Source organism: Amblyraja radiata, chromosome 13, assembly GCF_010909765.2.
Source record: "Amblyraja radiata isolate CabotCenter1 chromosome 13, sAmbRad1.1.pri, whole genome shotgun sequence".
NCBI classification, from domain to species: Eukaryota; Metazoa; Chordata; class Chondrichthyes; order Rajiformes; family Rajidae; genus Amblyraja; species Amblyraja radiata.
In genome coordinates, this window is record NC_045968.1 from 47,214,441 (window position 1) to 47,240,149 (window position 25,709).

General features: G+C 43.0%; 1 protein-coding gene across 3 annotated transcripts in view; it reads right to left on the bottom strand.

The window, feature by feature from the left end:
• Positions 1-25,709, bottom strand: part of nyap2 (neuronal tyrosine-phosphorylated phosphoinositide-3-kinase adaptor 2) — a 173,119-nt gene that overhangs the window by 19,159 nt on the left and 128,251 nt on the right. For 2 of the 3 annotated variants that reach the window (XM_033031987.1, XM_033031988.1), the window contains 2 exons: positions 16,876-17,091; positions 13,677-14,342 (listed from right to left, as the gene is read on the bottom strand). In XM_033031987.1, the coding sequence (XP_032887878.1) occupies positions 14,212-14,342; positions 16,876-17,091 (347 nt within the window). In that variant the 3' untranslated portion in view covers positions 13,677-14,211. Of the gene's footprint in view, positions 1-13,676; positions 14,343-16,875; positions 17,092-25,709 lie in introns of those variants that run through there. The other variant, XM_033031989.1, reaches the window with a different exon arrangement.

Consider the following 25,709-nt stretch of genomic DNA (forward strand, 5'->3'; position numbering starts at 1 on the left):
AACTTTGGTTCTTTATACTGAAATATAACCACTCCTAGTTTCCTACATTTCTTCCAGTAAATCCCATTTCCGCACTTGCAATTTGTGCACACTTCCATGTGGGAGAAAAGTTCTCATTGTGCATTACCTCAGGCTACAGAAAAGTGGCGATCGCAGCAAAATCAGATTAATCCCAACAGATTGTGAAACAAATTGTTTTCCCTCCGTGACAAAGATGCAGAAATCTCGCCAGACAGGATTAGCGAGTCTCCTATTTAATAACACATCCCCCAGCCCAAGTATAAATGTGACAGAAAATAGCACATTTCAAACTCGCAACTGCACAGCAAATGCAAAAGACAGAAGCCTGCTGCTGGAACCTATTCTGCACATTCTGCTCTATCAGATTGCTCCGTCTCCTGAATCTCACATGCAGACTGTTTTGTTGTTTCTCTCTGCATTTGTGACAACATCGGCAAACAGCTGACAAATGCACATTCCACTCATTCTAGACTCATTCAACACACATTCAAACCACTCATATTCACTGCCACAAGTTCAGGGTAGGAAAGCTACCGATTCCTTTTACAAAGATACAAAAACAAATGAAAATCTTCAATTTCCTTTTTTATAAAGTTTAAAATAAAACAAATCTAGAGCATGAAAACGTTAAAAAAAAAAAGATTAATTAAGGAACCAGGTAAGTCTGGGAAGAATTTAAGGTACACATAAATGCTGGAGAAACTCAGCGGGTGCAGCAGCATCTATGGAGCGAAGGAGATGGGCAACGTTTCAGGCCGAAATACTTCTTCAGACTTCAGACTGGGAATAACATTAGTTCTGTTTAGCCGGTTTCAGTTGAAGAAGGGACTCGACCCGCAACGTTCCGTTACTCCGGAGATGCTTTCTGACCCACTGAGTTACTCCAGCTTTTTGTGTCCAACACCGGTTCTGTTGCTGGTTTAATTGAAAGCTGCCACATTGCAATAATTAAACCCAACCAGTTCACTGGTATCCTACAGGAAAGGGAGCACATATCTCTCTTACAAAGTCTGAAGAAGGATCCCGACCCAAAACGTCACCTATTCTTTTTCTCCAGAAATGCTGCATGACCCGCTGAGTTACTCCAGCATTTTGTTTCTATCTTCGGTATAAACCAGCATCTGCAGTTCCTTCCTACACATATCTCACGTTATTTGGTTTGTAAGTGTACTATGTAGTTGACAATGCTATTTACCCACTTTGGATATCTGCACACGTAAGGATGAATATCATGCATGTACTGTAGATGTTATTGATGGTGGTGTAGCAGTGGTGCAGAGTGTTGACACCCACATGGGCCAGGAGACATGCGGATATTATTCATGTTCTTAAAGTTATCTTGATTGAAGTCACGAGTGATGATAAATGGGGCATCAGCGTTTCCTATCTCTATCAAGTTGATTTTGGTATTGGTATTGTTATTGGTTAATCAATGCCACGTGACCCAAGATAAAGGAAAAATCTTTGCTTGTGTGCGATTCAATCAAATCATACTGTATGTGAGTACAATCAAGCCAAACACATGCACAACGTGTAGCGCATAGAGCAGAATACAGTGTTACAGATTATGGCTTTGCAGCTGCAGAGAAAGTGCAAATTAAAAAAAAAAAGTGCAAGGGTCGAAAAGAAGTAGGTTGGGAGATCGGAGGTTCACCCGTAGCTTAAGAGAAGACCGTTCAGTTGTTTGATAACGGAAGGGAAGAAGCTGTTCCTGTTCCTGTATGTGTCTTTGAGTTTTTGAATCTTCCGCCCAATGGGAGAGATGAGAAGAGGGTGTATAACTGGTCCTAGATTATGTTGAAGTGACAAACATTTGTAGTCTTCTGAGGAAGTAGAGGATCTGGTGTGCATTCTTGGCCATAGCTTCACAAAGTAGGTCCAGGACCAATTATTAATAATATTTAGTTTAGTTTAGTTTAGTTTAGTTTAGAGATACTTCGTGGAAACAGGTCATGCAGCCAACTGAGTCTGTGCTGACTAGCGATCCCCGCGCATTACCCTACACACACTGTGGACAATTAAAATGTTTTACCAAGCCAATTAACCTACAAACCTGTATGTCTTTGGATTGTGGGAGGAAATCGAAGATCTCGGAGAAAAACCCATGTAGGTCACAGGGAGATCGTAAAGATTCCGTACAGACAGTACCCATAGTTAGGATCGAAGCTGTGTTTCTGGCGCTGTAATGCAGCAACTCTCCCGCTACGCCACCGTGCCGCTGGAATTTACACCGAGGAACTTGAAGCTCTTGGCCATCCCCATATCGGCACCGTTGGGGCTGACTAGGGAGTGACCACTTTGTTTACTGAAGTTAATTAAGATCCTTCTTCTTGCTACCATTGAGGGAGGGATTCTTGTCTTGGCACCATGTTCTCTATATCCTTCCTGTACTCTGTCTCATTGTTTAAGGTACAGCTCAGTAAGGTGCTGTCATCTGCAAACTTTAAGATGAAGTTTGTGCAGAATTTGGCTGCGCAGCTGTGAGTGTGTGGTGAATATGGTAAGGAGCTGAAAATGCTGCCTTGCAGTGCACTAGTGGTGAGGATTAAGAGTTGAGGTGATAGTGGAGGTGAATTTCCTCAGTAGATAAATGACTAAAATGCAGAACCACTAACAATTTACCGCCTTTGCAGAATGCACTCAGGTCTGCTTGAAACCTCCAAACAAACCTTAAATTTTACAGCTGAAATTTCAAAGCTAAATGGCCTTACCACTCAATTACCACTGAAACCCATGTTAATGCAAAATGCTGGCATTTGTTCTACATGTTTCTATTACGTGTACCACAGTGATTATGAGGAAGTTAATGCTTCTCATCAATGTATAAACTCTTCTGTACCACTGTCAGGCCTACTAGCGTTGCAATGCTTATGGAGTCTAGGGTGAATTAGAGGGTAGTAGCTAAAAGGGAGGGTTGAACAGACTTTGTTTCCCCTGGAGTGTAGGAGGCTGAGGGGCAACCTGATAGAAGTTTATAACTTCATAAGAGACAGATAGGGTAAACAGTCATAGCTTTTATCCTAGGATGAAAATGGCAAATACTGGAGGGCCTAGCTTTAAGGACAGAAGAATAAAGTTTAACGGAGATGTGTGGAGCATGTTTTTCACATAGAAAGTGCTGGGTGCCTGGAATGTGGTGGTGATGGAAGCAAATACAAAAGGGGTGTTCAAGAGGCTTTTAAACAGGTACATGAATATGCAGGGAATGGAGGGATTGCCATTCAGGCTGAGGAGATTAGTTTAATTTGGCCTCATGTTCAGCACAGACATCGTGGGCCATGAGGTCTGTTCTTGTTGATAGACACAAAATGCTGGAGTAACTCAGCGGGACAGGCAGCATCTCTGGGGAGAAGGAATGGGTGACCTTTCACGTAGAGACCCTTCTTCAGACAGAGCATCCTATTCTTGTGCTTTATTCTCTGTTGTGTAATCTATGAATATAAGCTTGCTGTGTTTTCCCACCAGTTATACAGGGAAATACCAAACCTGGTTAATATCTCCATTCATTCCAATAGTGAGAAATTGGTAGAAAGTAGTCATTTACATTTATTGAATTGATCGAGTCAATTTAAATGTACTTTGTAGTTTTAATGTTCATTATTAATTCTATCATTTATTTATTTTTATTAACCTGTGTGCTTAATTAATCTTTAAATATTGGTAAGCAGTGGTGATAGTCACAAATAATTAAACTGTTTGACAGCTTGGGCTGTTAGTTCAGCCTGAATGTAGAGCTTTGCCAGCAGCCAAAGAATTTCTTAACAATTTATTAATCGGAAGGCCTTGCACTCCAATCAGGCCACCACTGTTTCCTTGCAAAGGTCCTAATCAAGGTAGGAGCAGGTTTAGTGGGACGTGGATGGTGTGTGTGGAGAATGAGTTAGTCCAAGCAAATCCCAGTTTTAACATTCGGAGGTTGTCACAAAATCACCTACTTTTGTAATTTGATTAAATATCTCAATTCTGCCTTTACATCATGTGGCATTGTGGAACAAGCAATTTCAAACAATGCCATCATTTTCAACAGCCTTGCAAATCTGCACTGATTAGTGCACACAATAGCACCAGCTGGTATCCACAGAGCAATGGGAAAACAGAGGCTGCAATCCAGAGCGAGATGACCTTTTGATGATGCTAGTTTCCTCTTGTGGCATACATGGATATACCATTTCACATTGAGCACTGGACAGGAGAAAATCAGGTATACATTTTGCCTAAATGGTTGCCATTCAAAATTGTTCATGGAAATGCAGGGAATAAATTAAATGAACAATGACGATGCACCACATGAAAACTGGAAGCATTTATCCAATCATCAGAATCAAGACTGAAGGCAAGTGGCACTTGGGAACAAAGTTCTACGTGTGAGGATGTCATGATAGTCCTCTCATAATTGTAGGGGGTGCAATAATCTGACGAAGTATCAATTTAATGCAGGATCGTACAGAATGTATCTGCCATCAAGCACAGTAATGTTTTTAGGGAGGCAGGAGAAAGCCTGCATCACACATAGAGTCATGGAGTCATACATTGTGGAAACAGGCCCTTCGGCACAACTTGCCACAACCAATCAACATGTCCTAGCTACACTAGTCAAACTCAATCACAGATTAAAAGATTATCATATTCAAAGACCCTGAAGAAGCTAGATACCATAAGGTGTGTGGTTACTTTAAGCATTGTTTAGTTTACTTTAGTTTAGAGATACAGTGTGGAAACAGGCCCTTCACCCCCCGAATCCACAACGACCAGCGATCCCCGTACACTGACACTATCCTACACACAAGGGACAATTTACAAATTTTACTGGCCAATTAATTTACAAACCTGTACATTTTTGGAGTGTGTGAGGAAACCCAGAGAAAACCCACGTAGTCACAGGGAGAACATACAAATTCCGTACAGAGAGCACCCATAGTCAGTATTGAACCCAGGTCTCAGGTGCTGCAAGGCAGCAACTCCACCGCTGTGCTGCTTAAGGACTTAAGTGCTTATAGGCTTTACATTGCACAGCCATTCACTACATTGCCCACACCAGATATTCTTCTCCACATGTGAGGGAGTGTTAAGCTGTCATGTTAAAACACAAACAAGGCTTGACCTTCGTGTGAGCTGAGTGGAGGCTGAGGGTGAGATGTGAATATATGGGTCATATGGAGGTACTTGAGCTGTTCTTATTCGGTGATTTGAATGTTCACCAATTGACATGAGTCTCGATGAACAGGGGAACGCTGAAGTTTTACAGAAATTGGTGACATTCATGCTGATACCACAGAAACTAAGAGGCTTTAAAAATAACAAAGTGGACTCAGAGTCATAGAGTCATACAGCACAAAAACTGGCCCTTTGGCCCAACTTGCCCATGCTCATGCCCAGCCCAACCTACCCATGCCAACCCCAGTGCCCCATCCACCTGCCCGCGTTTTGCCCATTTCCCTCTAAACATGTCCTATCCATGTACATGGTCTGGAGAGAGAAACCTCTCCATTTCTGAAGGACTTCAGATCAAAGCAGCAAGGGAAGCAAGACTTCCTTTTAAATGGGATCTTTTCTCAGCTGGGATTGTCAGGTGTTAATGCCAGTGAAGAACTGGTGTGGTGAATATAGTGAATATCATGAAAGGCTTGGACAAGATAAAGCTTGCATGCCATGCTTAAAATGAGCACACGTGCTATAAAGCATTGCACAAAACCTGGTTGCATTTAACCAGTCATCAAAACAATGATCAAAGGCAATTCAGTTTAAGAATAAGGGGTAGGCCATTTAGGACTGAGATGAGGAAAACCTTTTTCACCTAGAGAGTAGTGAATCTGTGGAATTCTCTGCCACAGAAGGCAGTGGAGGCCAATTCACTGAATGTATTCAAGAGAGAGTTGGATACAGCTCTTAGGGCTAACGGAATCAAGGGATATGGGGAGAAAGCAGGAATGGGGTACTAATTCTGGATGATCAGCCCTGATCATGTTGAATGGCGGTGCTGGCTCAAAGGGCCGAATGGCCTACTCCTGCACCTATTTTCTATGTTTTTATGAATCCTGAGGACAAAGGTCGGGACATTGTGAGAGTGGCATGGCATGGGAGAGAGAGAGTCATAGAGTCATACAGCGTGGAAACAGGTCCGTGGGCTCAACTTGCCCACACCGGCCAACATGTCCCATCTACACTAGTACACTAGTGAAAGCTTAGAATGGCCATTCATCACAGTGTGCAGGACTCCCTGGGAAGTGACACCAGTCTCCCACTAATTCCATCGAACAGTTGGCATTGTGGAGTGGTGGTGAATCCATGGACACGGAATTGGCAACATGTTTTTCCGAAAGTAATTGCCTTCCTTGGATTGCAGGGATTGCTGCTGCCATGACAAGATGGTAAAGGCCACTCCTGCATTTTCCAGGCCAGGAGCTGTTCCAGACTGCCCTTCGAGGCTGGTTCCATGACTCAGCAACCTTGTATCAGGCATGGTGAATCCATTGGAGTATCACTGCATAGAAGCACCAATATATGTAAAGGAACATGAATGGCAGCCAAGAAGGGATGGCACAAGCTTGATAACGTGATTGTTGAATGGAACAGGGTAGGATTTCGTTCAAGACTTAGAGTGGAATTTTGTGCTATATTGACTTTTATTTTGGCCAAGCAGATGGTCAGTGATAACTGGTGGGTAATGTGTGGGACCATCAGTAATTGGTTGTTGAGGTTGTAGTTTAGTTTAGTTTATTTAAGAGATACAGCCGTTCGGCCCACTGATTCCACACCGACCAGCGATCCCCATACACTAGCGCTATCCAACACACGAGGAACATTTTATCATTTTTGCCTAAGCCAGTTAACCTACAAACTTGCACGTCTTTGGAGTGTGGGAGGAAATCGGAGAAAACCCATGTGGTCACAGGGAGAAAGTACAAACTCTGTACAGACAGCAGCTGTAGTTAGGTTTGTATTTTGAGCACAAATCCTATGCAGAGAGGTGCTCTCCTCCATACTCCATCCTGGTTCCTGCTTCTTTGCGGCTCACTTTGCAGCTGGATAACAAGTACTATTGCTTCACAATTATGGGTCAGGAACAGTTTCTTCCCAGCTGTTATCAGGCAACTGAACCATCCTGCCAGCAACTAGAGTGCAGTGCTGAGCTACTATCTATCTCATTGGAGACCCTCGGACTATCTTTGATTAGACTTTACTGGACTTTGTCTTGCACTAAACGGTATTCATGTTATGCCCTTTATCATGTATTTGTACACTGTGGATGGCTGGATTGTAATCATGTATTGTCTTTCCGCTGACTGGTTAGCATCAACAAAAGCTTTTCACTGTACCGCGGTACTTGTGACAATAAACTAAACTAAACTAATCTCAACTAAACTAGAGTCTGTGTGGCATTTTATTTGTTCATGGGAATTGGATGAAACTGGAAAGGCTAGTGTTTGTTGTTTGCCCCTAATTGTCTTCCCACCCAAAGTTAAGACCATCACTTTAGTGGATCTGAAGTCAGACCTGTCTAGGATAATGTACTGACATGGCTATACAGTAGAGTCATAGAGTTGTACAGTGTGGAAACAGGCCCTTCGGCCCAACTTACCCACATGACCAACATGTCCCATCTACACTAGTCCCACCTGCCTGCATTTGGCCAATATCCCTCCAAACCTGTCCTATCCTTATACCTGTGCAATTGTTTCTTAAACATTGCAATGGTCCCTGCCTCGACTACCTCCTCTGGCAGCTTGTTCCATACACCCATCACCCTTTGTGAAAAAGTCACCCCTCAGATTCCTATTAAATCTTTTCCCCTTCACCTTAACCCTATGTCCTCTGTTTCTTGATTCACCTACCCTGGGCAAGAGACTCTGGCCGTCTACCCAATCTTTTCCTCTCATGATTTTATACACCTCTATAAGATCAGCCCTCATCCTCCTACGCTCCAAGGAATTCAAGAGTCCCCGACTGTCCGTGCAGCTCAGACTCTCGAGTCATGGCAACATCCTTGTAAATATTCTCTGTACCCTTTCCGGCTTGACAACATCTTTCCTGTAAATTTATGAGTTGTCTTTAAATGCAGCAGAGGTGTCGGAAGACTGGAGGGTGGCAAATGTTGTGCCTCTATTCAAGAAGGGCTACAGGGAAAATGCTGGGAACTATTGGCCAATGAGCTTAACATCTGTAGTCAGAAGGTTACAAGAGAGTATCCTGAGGGATAGGATATACAGGCATTTGGATGGATAAGGGCTGGTTAGGGATAGTCAGCATGGTTTTGTACGAGGTCGTGTCTCACAAATCTGATTGAGTTATTTGAAGACTTGACCAAAAAGGTCAATGAGGGCAGAGCTGTAGATGTTGCATTCATGGATTTCAGTAAGGCGTTCGACAAGGTTCCGCATGGTAGGCTGCTCTGGAAGGTTAGATCGCATGGGATCCAAGGATAGATAGCTGAATGGATAGAAAATTGGCTTCATGGAAGGAAGCAGAGGGTGATGGTGGAAGGTTGCTTCTCGGTCTGGAGGCCTGTGACTAGTGGTGTGCCTCAGGGATCGATGCTGGGCATGTTACTGTTTGTCATCTACATCAATGATCTGGATGTGAACATACATGGTAAGATTAGCAAGTTTGCTGATGATACAAAAGTGGGTGGTTTTGCAGATAGTGAAAATGATTGTGACAGATTGCAGCAGGATCTTGATCGATTGGCCAGGTGGGCTGAGGTATGGTTGATAGAGAAAAGTGTGAGGTGTTGCATTTTGGGAAGTCTAACAAGGGCAGGACCTACACGATGAATGGTAGGCCTCTGGGTAGTGTTGTAGAGCAGGAGAATCTAAGACTGCAGGTACATAGTTCCTTGAAGGTCGAGTCGCTGGAAGATAAGGTGGTCAAAAAGGCTTTTGGCACAATGGCCTTCATCCATCAGAGTATTGAGTATAGAAGTTGGGAGGTCATGTTGCAGTTGTATAAGACTTTGGTGAGACCGCATTTACAGTATTGTGTTCAATTCTGGGCACCGTGTTATAGGAAAGATGTTGTCAAGCTGAAAAGGGTTCAAAAAGATTGATGAGGGTTTTGCCAGGACTAGAGAGTCTGAGCTATAGGGAGATGTTGAGTAGGCTGGGACTCTATTCCATGGAGCGCAGGAGGATAATGGGTGATCTTATAGTGGTGTATAAAATCATGAGGAATAGATCAGGTAGATGCACAGAATCTCTTGTCCAGAGTAGGTGAATTGAGGTTCCGAGAACATAGATTTAAGGTGAAGGAGAAAATATTTACTTTGAATCTGAGGGGTAACGTTTTCACACAACGGGTGGTGGGTGTATGGAGCAAGCTGCTGAGGAGGTAGTTGAGGCTGGGACTTACCCAACATTTGAGAAACAGTTAGATAGGTACATGGATAGGACAGGTTTGGAGGGATATGGGCTAAATACAGGCATGTGGGGAACCAGTGTAGCTGGGACATGTTGACCAGTGTGGAGCTGTTTCCACGCTGTATGACTATGACTTTCTAACATGGTGCCCAGAACTGAACACAATACTCTAAATGTGGCCTCACCAATGCCTTACATAACTGTAATATGACCTCCCAACCTCTGTACTCAATACTATCTGATGAAGGCCAATGTGTCAAAAGCCATTTTGACCACCCAATCTACTTGTGTTACCGTCTTCAAGGAACCATGCACCTGCACTCTTAGATCCCTCTGCTCTACAACTCCCCAGAGCCTACCATCCACTGTGTATGTCCTGCCCATGTTAGACTTCCCAAAATACAACACCTCATATTTATATGTATTAAATTACATCAACCACTCCTCAGCCCTCCTGGCCAAGATCCTGCTGCAATTTTTGACAACCATCTTCACTACCCACTACAATACTACCCACTTTTATATTGTCCCCAAACTTGCTAATCTCGCCATGTACATTCTCATCCAAATCATTGATATAGATGACAGACAGTAATGGGCCCAGCACCGAACCCTGAGCCACACCACAAGTGCCCAGTCTGAAAAATAATCTTCCATCATCATCCTCTGCTTCCTTTCATGAAGCCAATATTCTATCCATTGAGCTATCTCTCCTTAGATCCCATGCGATCTAACCTTCTAGAGCAGCCTACCATGTGGAACAGTGTCTAATGCTTTGCTGAAGTCCATGAAGTCCATGTATATCACATCTACAGCTCTGCCCTCAGCAACCTATTTAGTCACTCTTCAACAATCAGATTTGTGAGACACCACGTACAAAACCATGCTCTAATCAGCCCTTCTCTATCTAAATGCATGTATATCCTAACCCTCTCTAATGCTCTCTAGGAACTTTACTACTGCAGATGTTAAGCCTATAATTTCCGGCCTTTTCCCTGCAGCCCTTCTTGAACAGAGGCACAACATTCGCCACCATCCAGTCTTCCGACACCTCTCCTGTATTTAATGATGACCTGTAAATTTCAGCCAGGTCTTCTGCAATTTTCTCTCTAGTTTCCCACAGTGTCCTCGGATATATCAGATCTGACCTGGGAGAATTGTCAGGACCTTCAGCACCTCTTCGACCATAATACTGACTGCTCTCAAGCCATGTTAATGGAAATAGGGATCATGCAGGAAAGTGGTGTTGAGATTGAAGATCAGCCATGATCCTGATGAATGGCAGAGCTGGACTGAGGCCCAAGTAGAAACATAGTAACAGAAAATAGAGGCAGGAGTAGGCCATTTGGCCCTTTGAGCCAGTATGATCGTGGCTGATCATCCAAAATCAGTACCCCCATTCCTGCTTTTCCCCATATCCCTTGATTACGTTTGTGAACCTCTATTCTTATTTCTTTGGTTTTTCATTCAAGTCCAGCTATTGCCCTTGTTGTTTGTTACTGAGGAGGATATATCTCTTTTTCCTGCATGTGTTGTTTACTTTGCAGCCTGTCTGCGTATTCTGTCAACCATGCTGTATTCAAAGGAAATCGCTACTGTTGAACTCGTATCGGAGTACGAGGTTTGTGCAGTAGCCTTGACGTCAAGAATGTCCTTCAATAGGTGTCCAACCATCACGAGATTTTCCAACTGAACAAACTCTAAAAAGATACAAGCACCTGCAGAAATCAACCTGCAACAACCTGTAAGTAGTTGATGGTCTCTTTAAAGAGTATTATTTTGGTGAGCGCATTAAAACTTTGTTAATCCAGCACACGATCGGTCTCGACCCGAAACATCACCCATTCCTTCTATCCAGTAATGCTGCCTGTCCCGCTGAGTTACTCCAGCATTTTGTGTCCATCTTCCCACTTGCGACATTACTTGATGCCAGACTATGAGATTGTCTGGATGTTATTACAATCAATAGATTCATAGAGTCTTGCAGCCCAACTTGCCCACACCGGCCAACATGTCCCATCCACACTAGTCCCACCTGCTTACGTTTGGTCCATATTCCTCTAAACCTGTCCTATCCATTTACTTGTCTAAATGTTTCTTAAACATTGCGATAATACCTGCCTCAACTACCTCCTATAGCAGGTACTATTGCAAGGCTTAAGATTATAACATACTGTTAATTCACTTTTTTATAGACGTTAAACAGTTGTATAATTTATTTTTTGGTGAAATGTAATATGGGGCAGTGAGTTTCAAGGGGTGTGGAAACAAGGCTTCAATACGTTTCATATAGTGTTATACAGCAGAGAAACAGGCCATTCGGCCCGATTCATCCAGGCTCATCAGTATGCCTACCCATGCTAATCGCATTTGCATCCATTTAGCTCAGATCCCTCTAAACCTTTCCTATCCATGTACCTGTCCAAATATCTTTTAAACATTATAATTATTTTTGTCTCGACAGCTTCTCCTGAAGCTTAGGGTCGTCCCATATATCTGCCAGCCACTGTGTGAAAAAGTTGCCCCTTAGCTGCCTTTTAAATCTTTCGACTCCTCATGTAAGATCTATGGCTTCTCGTTTTAGACTTCCTTACCCATGGAAAAAGACTGACTTGATGATTGATGCCATGATCTGCCCACTCTGCAAATTTCCGCAGCAATTTCACTTTGCATGCTCTCTCGCCCTCCTTGATAATTGCATCTGGTATAAATATGCATTAGTAATGTGTACATCATGACTGACATTACACACCTCTATTGACCTTCATGTGATATGTTCTGCAAGCTCTCTAGTTTTGTATCCTGTACGCTCAATGGTAAAAGATAATCGGAACACTTCCATTTCAATGATCAATCTCATGTAAAATGGACACTGTTATTGGGTTGACTGTCTTCCTCTATGCCTGGTGAGCATGGTTGAGTGCCCTTATAAAAATCATCTTTTCCCATGCTATGATACATATTTTTTAGTCTGATCAGATACTAGGACAGGTTTTCATCATGTCATCCAGCATAAATCTGGTCCCTCACAAGAAGCCACAGGATTTCCATTTACAATGAGGCAATCAACTCTTATGATAGTTGCTTGGTTGAAATATTTTTTGAATGGAGAATTCAGAGCTAAAACCCCAAATAGAACACCAATTGCACATTGTAAAGCAATCATGATTTGTGCAAAGAAATTTCAGAAGACTGAAAATGAGTAATAAAATTGTAAGAATGCCCGCAACGTAGGCAACATATTGATTCAATGTTGCTTACTCCTAGCTTCATAAATGCACATAATAATATCTAAAATATGAAACAGAATTCCCTTTCTGTGCTTCTTCTGAATATATTTTTTATTACTTACCATCTCTGGACATTTCTGACATATTAATCTCCAGTGTGTGCACTGTGCCAAACATTATCAGGGAAGTTACTTTGCTACTTTTTTTAAATTCCAACATTTTCAGCACAGTGCGTTCTGATCAGAGGGCATTGTAGGTTTTTTCTCCAATTTCCAAATGACCATTGTCCAGTTGGACACATTCATTAGTATAGGCTATGGTTTTGCCTTTGATTTACACAGGAACATTAAAAAGATTATACATTGGATGACAGGCTAGGTATATCTCAACATTGATGATGAAAGTGTATGTATGGAATTACGTGATTACATCAGGAAACAAAACACTGACTCAAACGAGATTAAACATCGAAAAACAATGGAACATTAATATCCTGTAAAACATTTTATGTGCCTGCTCATTGTTATTTGGGTTCCATTTTTTTTCAGCTGATGTTTAAGATATGGCATCTCATAATATCAAATATTGAGTTCGAGATTTCTATATTTCGAACAGTACAGCTCAGGAACAGGCCTTTCAGCCCACAATGTCTGTGCCATACACAATGCCAAATTAAACTTATCTCCACTGCCTGAACACGATCCTTGTCCTTCCATTCCCTGCATTTTCACATGCCTATCTAATAGCCTCTTAAATGTCCCTATTGAATTTTCTTCCTACACATAAGATAAGTTGCTTTGTGAAATGGATTAACAATATTTCCTCTGATTTTTACTCATAATTGGGGCATGAGGCAAGCTCTAAAATCATGTTTACTTTTGTGAGTAAGCCATATATTTGGAAGCTCAGTCACAAAATCTAATGCAAAAAAAACAGGAGTTTCTTCATTATATGCTTCACAAAGAATACCCTACATTTTTGCAAGCTCCCTGTAAAAAAAACTTTTCATCGAAGGACCTGTAAAAGGTAACCCACCAGCTTGTTAATTGCAATGATTTTCAGTGCTCCCAACTCCTTTTGTGAAATGTTCTTTGCAGTTTTAATAAAGACAGTGTACACAAAATGTGATATGATCACAAAAAAGAACAGACACACATCAAAATCACCAAGAAACAACAACAAATAAGATTGACTGCACTAAAAGATGTACAGGTTGGCAACGGAATATCACAGCACCGCAAGTCTTTATGACGACACAATGAAGAAAAAAATGTACACCAGCAAAGAGAGATCGGAGACATTTTTTTATCAGATTTGTTCATTTTAAAGATACACAAATCTGCTAAAACACACATAAAACAATGAGAAGTCAGAAAAGTCTATATATTTATGTATGTAGAGTACATCTTGTCCACAGTCAGATATTACAGGATGAAAAGTTTTTTTTTCTGTTAAAAAAGAAAGACTGAAAGATGAGCCACTGAGTGCGTCCTGCCTTTAACCTACTAGTGCCAATGATTGACAAAGAGGGAGACAGCGACAAGCTGGCAATAAAATGAAGGACAGACATGTGACAACGTTTGTTTTTGGCATGTTGAATCATGAGGTCACTCTGGACTGGCTAGCGATGGTACCTGGCTCTGTTGCAACTCGCTGGACTGCCTGAGAGGGGTGATTGATGTAGGAGGCACACCTGAAGTCGAAGCAGATCGGCCAAGCTTACAGCTCGTCTTTGACTCTGTGAAAATAACGAGGAGTTAGAAAGGAATGGACTAGGGGCGGCAACGTGGCGCAGCGGTAGAGTTGCTGCCTTACAGCGCCAGAGACCCGGGTTCGATCCTGACTATGGGGGCTGTCTATATGGTATGTACATTCTCCCCGTGAACTGCATGGGTTTTCTCCGGAAACTCTGGTCCCTCCCACACTCCAAAGGCGTACAGGTTGGTTGGTTAATTGGCTTGGTATAATTGCAAATTGTCCCTAGTGTGTGAAGGATAGTATAAGTGTGCGGGTATCGCTGGTCAATGTGGACTAGGTGGATCGTAGGGCCTGTTTGTCAACTGAACTAGACTGCTCACAGCTCATTGATGGAAACTATTTGATACTGTTTCTCCTCTCAACTGTGCTTCACTCTGGCCTTGAAGTTAGAAGGTTCTATGATCATGTCCCACTCCAAAGATTTGGAAACAAGATGTGTAGGAAGGGACTGCAGATGCTGGTTTACACCGAAGATAGACACAAAATGCTGGAATAACTTAGCGGAACAGCATCTCTGGATAGGAATGGGTGACTTTTTGGGTCTAAACCTTTCTTGAGACTGAAGAAGGGTCTCGGCCTGAAACGTCACCCATTCCTTCTATCTAGAGATGCTGCCTGTCCCGTTGAGTTACTCCAGCATTTTATGTCTACCACTTGGAAACAGGTTTTAGGCTGACACTGCCCGTACACTGGGGAAATGAAGCCTATGTCATAGAACCACTATAAACCTTAGAAACATAAGGAAAATAGGAGCAGACTTTAAACTTTAGACTGGAGATACAGCGCGGAAACAGGCCCTTCGGCCCACCATGTCCGCACAGACCAGCGATTACCCCCATATGCTATTACTATCCTAACACTAGGGGCAATTTTTTTTACAACTTACCAAAACCAATTATCCTACATATCTTTATGTCTTTGGAGTCTGGGAGGATACCAGAGCAAATGGAGAAAACACATGCGGACACAGGGAGAGTGCACAGTCTCTCTACAGACAGCAGCTCTAGTCAGGGTTGAACCCAGGTCTCTGGCACTGTAAGGCATCAACTCGACCGGCATTTCCAGTCTTTTGAGCCTGCTCCACCATTCAGGATGAGGAGGACATGGAATGACTCTGGTGGGTGGAGAATGAGGCTGTTCAGGCAACAACTATTTCTGGTACTGATGGTTAAAAAAGAAAAGAGAAAAAAAAATCAAACGTAAATCTCACCCTCCTTTCTATTTCTCCATCTCTGTCAAACCTGTCCTAATGACAAGGTTTTCCACATCAGTGCCTCTGAGATGTTTTCCTTCTTCCTTAACTCTGGGCTACCTTCTATTACAACTGACAGGGCACTTCACCCTGTTTTACCTCTTCTCCTCCCAGCCAGAACAAGGATATGCTTCCACTTGCCCTTATCTTCCTCCACTTTCAAGGGAGCATCCTCAGAACCATCCACCTCCTTCAGTGGGATTCCAACGACCCTTTCACAATTCCGCAGGGACATCCCACTCAATGCCACGCTGCTTCACTCTTCCATCTCCACTACCCACTCCTCTTCTCATCACACTTCCCCCTGTAGCAGGAGATGCAACACCTATACACATACTTCTTCTGTTGGCACTATTCAGGGACCCGAATAGTCTTTGCAGGTCATAAGGACATAAGATCATAAGTGATAGGGAGTAGAATTAGACCACTCGGCTCATCAAGTCGACTCCGCCATTCAATCATGGCTGATCTATCTCTCCCTCAAAACCAAATTCTCCTGCCTTCTCCCCATAACCTCTGACATCTGCACTAATCAAGAATCTATCTATCTCTGCCTTAAAAATATCCACTGACTTGGCCTCCACAGCCTCTATGGCAAATAATTCCACAGATTCACCACCCTCTCACTGAAGAAATCTCTCCTCATCTCCTACCGGAGAAATATGTTCACATTGACGACATTCAGTGGCGAGGTACAGTGAAAAGCTTTTGTTGCGTGCTAGCCAGTCAGCAGAAAGACAATACATGAATACAATCTAGCCATCCACAGTGTACAGATACACGATAAAGGGAATAGTGTGAATAATGTTTAGTGCAAGATAAAGTCCTAAAGTCCGATCAACAATAGAGTCATAGTCAAACAGCATGAAAACAGGCCCTTCGGCCCAACTTGCCCACACTGGCCAACGTGTCTGCACTAGTCCCACCTGCCTGCATTTGGCCCATATCGCTCTCTACCTGTCCTATCCATGTACCTGCCTAAATGTTTCTTGAACATTGCAATAATACCTACCTCAACTACTTCCTCCGCCAGCTTATTCCATACACCTACCCCCCGTGTGTGAAAAAGTTACCGCTCAGAATTCTTATTAAATCTTTCCCCCCTCACTTTAAACCTATGTCCTCTGGTTCTCGATTCCCCTAACCTGGGCAAGAGACTTTGTGCGTCTACGCGATCGATTCCTCTCATGATTTCGTGCACCTCTAAAAGACCATTCACGCACATTCTGGAGAGCTCAGTATTTGGCAATCATTTAGTTACCTTGACGCATGGTGTCGGAACTGTTATTCCCAGCTAACAGAGTCGGGCTAACTGAGGACCTTCCCATTCGACTGGTCGCTGGTGGTCCAGGGCTACAATCCCATTCCTGAGATTTGATTAGTTCTCCTGAAGCACCGTGGGCCCCTTTCTCTTTGCTCTCTGCCTTTGGCAATGGTTCAATGCTGATACTCCGCACCTTTTGGTCCTCTCCTGTTTCTGTAAGAAATAAAGTAAAAAGAAATGAAGAAGAGTCTCGACCCGGAACGCCGCCTATCCACTTTCCCTCGAGACATGCTGCCTGACACGCTGAGTTACCCCAGCATTTTGTGTCTATCTTTGTTACAAACTAGCCTCAGCAGTTCCTTTTTATTACAAAATGAAACGGATCATTGAATTATCCCAGTTCCCAAAGACTGAATCAACATCCAAGTTAAAAATGAGCCACATCAGTGACTCTTTCAAGAAAATGCATGAGCTGAGAAAGCCATTAAAATTGCATATCCCAATGCTCTTACTGAAATGGGTCACGTCAATATCATTAATTTTGTTTCCTGAAACCTGCAGCCAGGAACCAAATGTTCTTCAGTACATATTTCAGAGTATTGCAAGAAGACAATGGGGCAGAGAAATAAGCAAATCAAGATACAGCATAGAAACAGGCCCTTCGGCCCACCAAGTCTATGCTGACCATCAGGCACCTGTGTACACTAACCCATCTTCCACAGGTACTCATGTCTCATTTATGTTTTGGATCCAGTCGTTCATGGGATGTGGGCTTTGCAGGAATGGGTCAGCAGATATTACGTAATCGAGGTTAGTTCAGAAGGCGGTTAAAATGTCAACCACATGAATACCAGACTTGGTAAGCATGCAGACTTCCTTCCTTTTAAGTCTTTAACAAACCTATTTACAAGAATGTGTAAGAGCATAGAGATGAGGACCAGGAACAGGTGAATAAACCCCTTGAGCCTGTTCAACCATCCCAAAAGATCCCAAAAGATCATGGCAGTTCTAATGTGTAGTGTAGATTGTAAAGAAGGAACTGCAGATGCTGGGTTTCACCAGGCAGTATATCTGGAGAGAAGGAGTGGGTGATGTTTCAGGTTGAGAGCCTTCTTCATAATGAGAGTCAGTGGAGAGGGAGTCTAGAAATATGGAGGGGCAAGGTGTGAAAACACAAATCACAGCAGACGATGATAAGGGAATGTAGAACGGTTCATTGTAAGCTGAGAGGTAAGTGACAAGGAGACATAGAGTCAGTAAAATTATTCAGAAGCAGTGAAACTAGTCGGAGCACTAGGGTGTGGGGGGGGGGGGGGGGACGGAGAGTGAGGGAAAGCAACGCTGATCTAATCTTGCTCTCAACATCATTTCCCCACATTCTCCTGGTTCCCCTTGAGTCCTTCAAGCTTTAAACGTCTCTCTTTAGCTGTGAATATCAATGACTCTGGTTCCATTGCTCTCTGGAATAGAGAACTCCAAAGAATCATGGCCCTCTGAAAGAAAAAGGAAACTCCTTGTGTCCAACTTACAAGGGCGGTCTCGTACTCTAATACTGTGCTCCCATGTTCCAGATAGCCTGACGGGAGAAAACTTCATCAAGACTGCCAATCCCACTCAGAATCCGGCATGTTTCATTAAGATCACCTCTCATTCTTCTACACTCCAATGAGCCTAAGTCTACCTTGCTCCACAGGCACCAATGTATCCATTTCTCTATTCCAGATTTATTGATTTGGTATTAAATATTCCATCTGCTGAGGTTAGTTGAGGTAGAAGAAGGAGTGGTGAACATGTGTTGAAACAAATAAAAGTCTTACAGGGTTTATCAGGGCCGAGACAGGAAGCATGGTTCCTCTATATACTTAAAAATAGCGGAGTCAGGGGATATGGGGAGAAGGCAGGAACGGGGTACTGATTGGGGATGATCAGCCATGATCACATTAAATGGCGGTGCTGGCTCAAAGGGCCGAATGGCCTACTCCTGCACCTATTGTCTATTGTCTATTATATGAGGGGCCTAAATTCTAACCATTCAGGACAGAGATGAGTAAAAATGTCTTCTCACATAAACTGGTTAGTCTTTGGAATCCTTTATTCAATGAGGCTTGGTCACTAAGTATGTTCAGCATAGACTGCAGTAATTTTTTACAGTGTTAAAGAATTTAGGGTTTGTGCTTGAAGTAGTTGAAATAAAAGATCAGCCATGATTTTACTGTATGGATGAGCAGGCATGAAGGGCTGAATGGCCTGCCCCGGCTTTTATATCCATGTCCATAAAATCAATAAACCAACTTCATTCTAAAAGGAGATTAAAAAGATTCAACAAATGTCCTACTAGTTCCACTGTTCATATCCTTATATCTCTTTGTTATCACCTCTTCCTCAGCCAATAATGGGACATTATGGTCTACACCCTTCCTTGGTCAACTGTTGCCAGCCCTGCTTTGTTCTGGCCTTTTCTTACCTCCAGTTCCCTCCCCTCTACTTTCAGTCTGAAGAAGGGTCCTGACCCGAAACATCACCCATTCTTTTTCTCCAGAGATGCTGCTTGACCCGCTGAGTTACTCCAGCACTTTGTGTCTATCCTTGGTATATACCAGCATCTGCGGTTCTTTTCTATGCAGTTCTTGTTCTGTAGTGGGAAGCAAACTCTTGTCTGCAGGTCAATAGTGCGGGCTTCTAGATATTATTAGCACTTAACTACTGTGGCAATGTACACGCTGTTACATGAGCAAAGTAATGAGCGTACAGCAAACTGAAAATAAAGTCAGAAAATGCTCAGTGGGCTGTACTAGATTTGTGGAGAGAGAAAGAGAATTAATGGAGATAGACACAACGTGCCAGGGTAACTCAGTGGGTCAGGCAGCGTCTCGGAAGTAAAAGGATTGGTGACGTTTCGGGTTGGGACTCTTCTTCGGAGAACGAGAACAAGAATCGGACCGTTTTGTTCCCGACCAGAAACGTCACCCATCCTTTTTCTCCAGAGATGCTGCCTGATCCGCTGAGTTATTCCAGCACTTTGTGCCTATCTCCAGTACACACCAGCATCTGCAGTTCTTCTCTACATAAGAGAATTAATGGTGCAATTCATTGAAATTGGCCCCAACACAATTTTCTCACGTTCCCCACACCCATAAATTATTTGTAGGTTAAATGTTCTCAATTTCCATGTTGAATTTATTAAATTTCTCTGCTCCCCCTACTCATTGGGATAGAGAGTACAAAGATCCAGTTTATGTACATCTCTTCAAACCTCGTCCATTACACTTGATGCACCCAATGTAGCCTCCTTTACATCGGCAAGAACAAGCGTACATCAGACGATCATTTTGCTAAACATATGCTCTCTGTCCACCAGGGCCTACTGTATCTCCTGGTTTCTAACCATTTTAACTCCCCTTAAATAAAGATAAGTCTGAAGAAGAGTTCCAACCTGAAACATCTCTTGCACATTCCCTCTCCAGATGCTGCCTGACCGGCTGATTTTCTCCAGCACTTTGAGTTTTGCTCAAGATTTAAGCATCTGCTGGTTGTTAGTTTTCCACAATGAACTCTTGTCAAGACTGGAAAATGTTGGAAAGATAACAGCCTATGAATTACATTAGATGTGCATTTGTGCAGGAAGGTGCAAGCCCCAAATTTCTTGTAAGGTCCTCACCACATTCATTCTGATTACAATTCGACCGCGGATGGTGTACAGGAAATCAGTGGCACAGTGGTCAATTGTCAATGAATCTTCATTGCCACCTGTACAGATGTACCGTAAAATTATTTTTTATTTTTGCATTCAGTCAGTAAAGCATTGCCATACCTACGCACAATGCCCAATGAGTACAAAGCATATAGATATAGTCCACTGAGGCCGCGCGCAAGAGGCAAATTCCTGCTGTTTCCCAACAGTTATCCTGGCAATTCTGCTCACTGAACGTACATTAGGTTAGACCGGAGGCAGGTTGTGCATCTCCATTGGTCTCAATGTAGAGGAATGAACGTGGGGGAGAGAGGTACAGGTCAACGACGCTACTGTTGATTCATCGATTATTTGTACATTTCTCATGTATTCAAGTGCCTTCACTTTTAATGATGTTTAAATTTTCTCAATGAGAATCAATGATGAATTCAGTGATACTTTATTGTCATATGTACCTAGGTACAGTGAAATGCTTAGTTTTGCATACAGCCCGGTAAAATCATATAGCAGACCTCACCTAGACAAGTGTCGCCACGTTTCGAACAGTCATATCTGCCTGTTCCCCCCGCCCCCCCACTCTGGGCCCCCCCTTTGTTCTCGGCGGCCCCCTCGCCAGGTTCCCCCTTCATTCTCGGTGGCCCCCTGCCGGGTAGCTCGCAGCGGTATGATTTAAAATCAATTTTGAAGGATTAGTTTGAATCTGTTTGAGAGCTGGAGGCATCTGTCGTGGCATGTCTATGCTGGGTGTACCGTACTCCACCTTGCCGATCGCATCAGAACTGGAGATAGATACAAAAAGCTGGAGTAACTCAGCGGGTCAGACAGCATCTCTGGAGAAAAGGAATGGGTGACGTTTTGGGGTCGAGCCCTTCTTCAGACTGAGAGTCAGGGGAAAAGGGAAATGAGAGATATAGACGGTGATGTGGAGAGATACAAAACAAATGAATGAAAGATGTGCAAAAAAGTAATGATGATAAAAGAAACAGGCCTTTGTTAGCTGTGGCCTAGGTAAGAACAAGCACAGGTAACCATATAACAACCATATAACAATTACAGCACGGAAACAGGCCATCTCGGCCCAACAAGTCCGTGCCGAACAATTATTTTCCCTTAGTCCCACCTGCCTGCACTCATACCATAACCCTCCATTCCCTTCTCATCCATATGCCTATCCAATTTATTTTTAAATGATACCAACGAACCTGCCTCCCCCACTTCCACTGGAAGCTCATTCCACACCGCTACCACTCTCTGAGTAAAGAAGTTCCCCCTCATGTTACCCCTAAACTTATGTCCCTTAATTCTGAAGTCATGTCCTCTTGTTTGAATCTTCCCTATTCTCAAAGGGAAAAGCTTGTCCACATCAACTCTGTCTATCCCTCTCATCATTTTAAAGACCTCTATCAAGTCCCCCCTTAACCTTCTGAGCTCCAGAGAATAAAGACCTAACTTATTCAACCTTTCTCTGTAACTTAGTTGTTGAAACCCAGGCAACATTCTAGTAAATCTCCTCTGTACTCTCTCTATTTTGTTGACATCCTTCCTATAATTGGGCGACCAAAATTGTACACCATACTCCAGATTTGGTCTCACCAATGCCTTGTACAATTTTAACATTACATCCCAGCTTCTATACTCAATGCTCTGATTTATAAAGGCTAGCATACCAAAAGCTTTCTTTACCACCCTATCGATATGAGATTCCACCTTCAAGGAACTATGCACGGTTATTCCCAGATCCCTCCGTTCAACTGCATTCTTCAATTCCCTACCATTTACCATGTACGTCCTATTTTGATTTGTCCTGCCAAGGTGTAGCACCTCACATTTATCAGCATTAAACTCCACCTGCCATCTTTCAGCCCATTCTTCCAAATGGCCTAAATCACTCTGTAGACTTTGGAAATCCTCTTCATTATCCACAACACCCCCTATCTTGGTATCATCTGCATACTTACTAATCCAATTTACCACACCTTCATCCAGATCATTGATGTGCATGACAAACAACAAAGGACCCAACACAGATCCCTGAGGTACCCCACTAGTCACCTGCCTCCAACCCGACAAACAGCCATCCACCATTACCCTCTGGCGTCTCCCATTCAGCCACTGTTGAATCCATCTTGCTACTCCTGCATTTATACCCAACAGTTGAACCTTCTTAACCAACCTTCCATGAGGAACCTTGTCAAAGGCCTTACTAAAGTCCATATAGACAACATCCACTGCTTTACCCTCGTCAATTTCCCTAGTAACCTCTTCAAAAAATTCAAGAAGATTAGTCAAACATGACCTTCCAAGCACAAATCCATGTTGACTGTTCCTAATCAGACCCTGTTTATCCAGATGCTTATATATATTATCTCTAAGTATCTTTTCCATTAATTTGCCCACCACTGAAGTCAAACTAACAGGTCTATAATAGTAAGATTAAACGAGAACTTACCAGTTTGAAGTTTGATCTTGATTTTATGAGGAGTTACGATGAGCGATTACGTGAAGAAGGGCCGTCCATCTGCGTGCGCGTCAATCTTCAAAGCAGCGGTGTTGAATCACAGATAAAAAGAAGACCTGAGAATAGTAAGATTGAAGAAACTAGAACTTCCATGTGACCTTGATAGTGTGAGGGTGGGAGCGGTGGGCACGTAATCGCTCATCGTAACTCCTCATAAAATCAAGATCAAACTTCAAACTGGTAAGTTCTCGTTTAATCTTACTATTTTACTTCGGAGTCACGTGAGTGACTAGGTGAAGATTTCAAAGCTCTGTGATTTTACGCCGGTTTCGAATCCAGGCGTCACACACTGAATGGATTGACCATGGATGCGTGTAATCATTAAAGCATTCAGACATTACGTAGTTAAGTAAGTACACTGATGCTTTAAATGAAAGAAAAGTTTTTAAAAACTAGTTTCCCCTCCCAACCTTGGGGGTAAACTAAGGGACAGAACTTAAAATGGTACGTGCAAACACCCCCAGTCCGGTAATAGGTTTGTTATAAAACCGGTGGACCGTTATTTCATTCGTCCATCCTGCAGCCACTAGGATGTTGTCAAGAGGCACGTCCATTGCTCTTGCTGCCGACGTAGATGCAGCCCTGGTGGAGTGAGATTTAACCATATGAACGTTCACTCTGTTACCGCCATTACCCCCTTTGACCATCTGGAGATGGTTTGTGTTGACACCTTCTGGTCTCTTCTGAGCCTCTGTGGTTCTCCGTAACTCTCAGATAGTGGTGTTAGTATGTTACCACACATACAACCGTTAGTCCTCTGGATATGCCAAGAACTGGATCTCCATCCCTGGCATTCCTGGCCTGCTATGTTTATATCAGGTTCCTGATTACGAATGTTATGTTGTTCATATTGGTGGTCATGTGGTCCAACCGTAGCTTTTGCAGTGTCTGGACTCTTTGTCAGCATACCACCTTCAGGGTTAGTTATAGGCGGTCCCCACTGTCAAAGTAGGGTTAGTACCACGCTCACATCCCATGTGTCCGTGTACCTTGGTCTTAGAGGTATTAGATTGTAAATTATCTTCATGAATTTTGTTGTAAAGGGGTGCGTTCCTATCGACCCGTGCCGTGCTTGCAGCATCAGATAGGAGGAAAGTGCGCCTCTGGCACTATTGATTGCACTATAACTTTGTTTATAGTTATAGTACAGAGTTGATAGGAAACTCCAAGACATCTGTTATCCGAACTGTGTTGTATTTGTTCGGACAGTCCTATGCCTTGAAATGGTCTCCTCAGAATCTGTAGACCAACAAGTTAATACGTTCGTGTAGTGGATGATTACTCCCTGTAACTGGGTTCACTAGGAGGTCCCTGCTCTTGGGTACAGCCATAACTGGCTGGACTATAGTTCCCAAAATTTTTGGGGACCAGGCTTGAGTAGGCCAATCTGGCACTACCAATATGCCTGTGGCTTAGTCTTGCTTGATTTTGGTCAAGCATCGGTTTGTGAGACAAATTTGCGGAAAGCATGCATAAACAATCCTCCCCAATTGAGGGAGAAAGCATCCACTGCCTTTGTTTTTGGATCCTGCTTGCAGGACACATATCTGGGTAACTGATGGTTTAGTCTAGATGCAAATAGATCAAAATCTGGTATGCCAAATCGTGTAGTTATTTCGTTAAATACTGCCTGATTCAACATCCATTCTGTGTTGTTATTGAACATCCGTGATCCAGCATCTGTCACCGTGTTATGTCTACCTCGTAGATTTCCCAAATATTCCTCTTGACACAGCAGTGCCAAATGAGGTTCAACAATCTATCGTAAGATACAGATTTTACACCACCCTTGTTAGTGGATATGTGCCTCCGCAGTGGTGTTATCAATCTGAATTTGAACAAGCACCGGTTGCATATTGCTACAGAACCCCTTGAGTCCAAATTGTGCCCCCAACAATTCTGGGTAATTGATTCCATGTGTTGGGGAATTACAGACTCCTGCTCATTCCATCTGCCCCCACAGCTCTAGACTGTGTTAGTGGCTCCCCATCCTTAGCCGCTAGCATAGGTCTGAAGAACCCTCGATGGCTTTCAAGCAAATTTACTTTGAGCTTTCTCACGTTCGTTATCCACCGTAGTTATTCAACAATGGCCTCTGCTGGCAATCCATAGTTTTGCCAATTTTGCCTGCATGGAATCTGAGTGTTCGTTCCTTTGCTCGCTGTAATTCTGGTAATGCAAAGGCCCGTACGTACTGCTGGAAATGCGGCTACTATTTGCCAATTACACTCGCTGTTTGCCTGATAGATGGCTAGTATTTGACTATCAGGTCATAGCAGGCTTGATTAATATAGTCGTTTGCCCCTAGGCAAAGTCACCAACATATTTACTGTTTTTGATAGTAAATTCTAGGTAATCAATTACCCTTGTAGGTGTCAATTTTGATTTAACTGGATGGATGAGGTAACCAATTCTATCAAACAGGGTTTTGGTTTGCTTTGACTGATGCTTCTGCCAATTCTGGTGACTCCAAAATGAAATTGTCCAAATATGCCATTACTATGTGGTTCTGAGACCTTTGTAGATCCTGAATTGGTTTCCGTAGTTTTGTCAATAGTCTAGGAGCTGATGTCAACCCATTTGGCAGATAACATCCAGTTAAACTTCAAATATCTCCTGTTC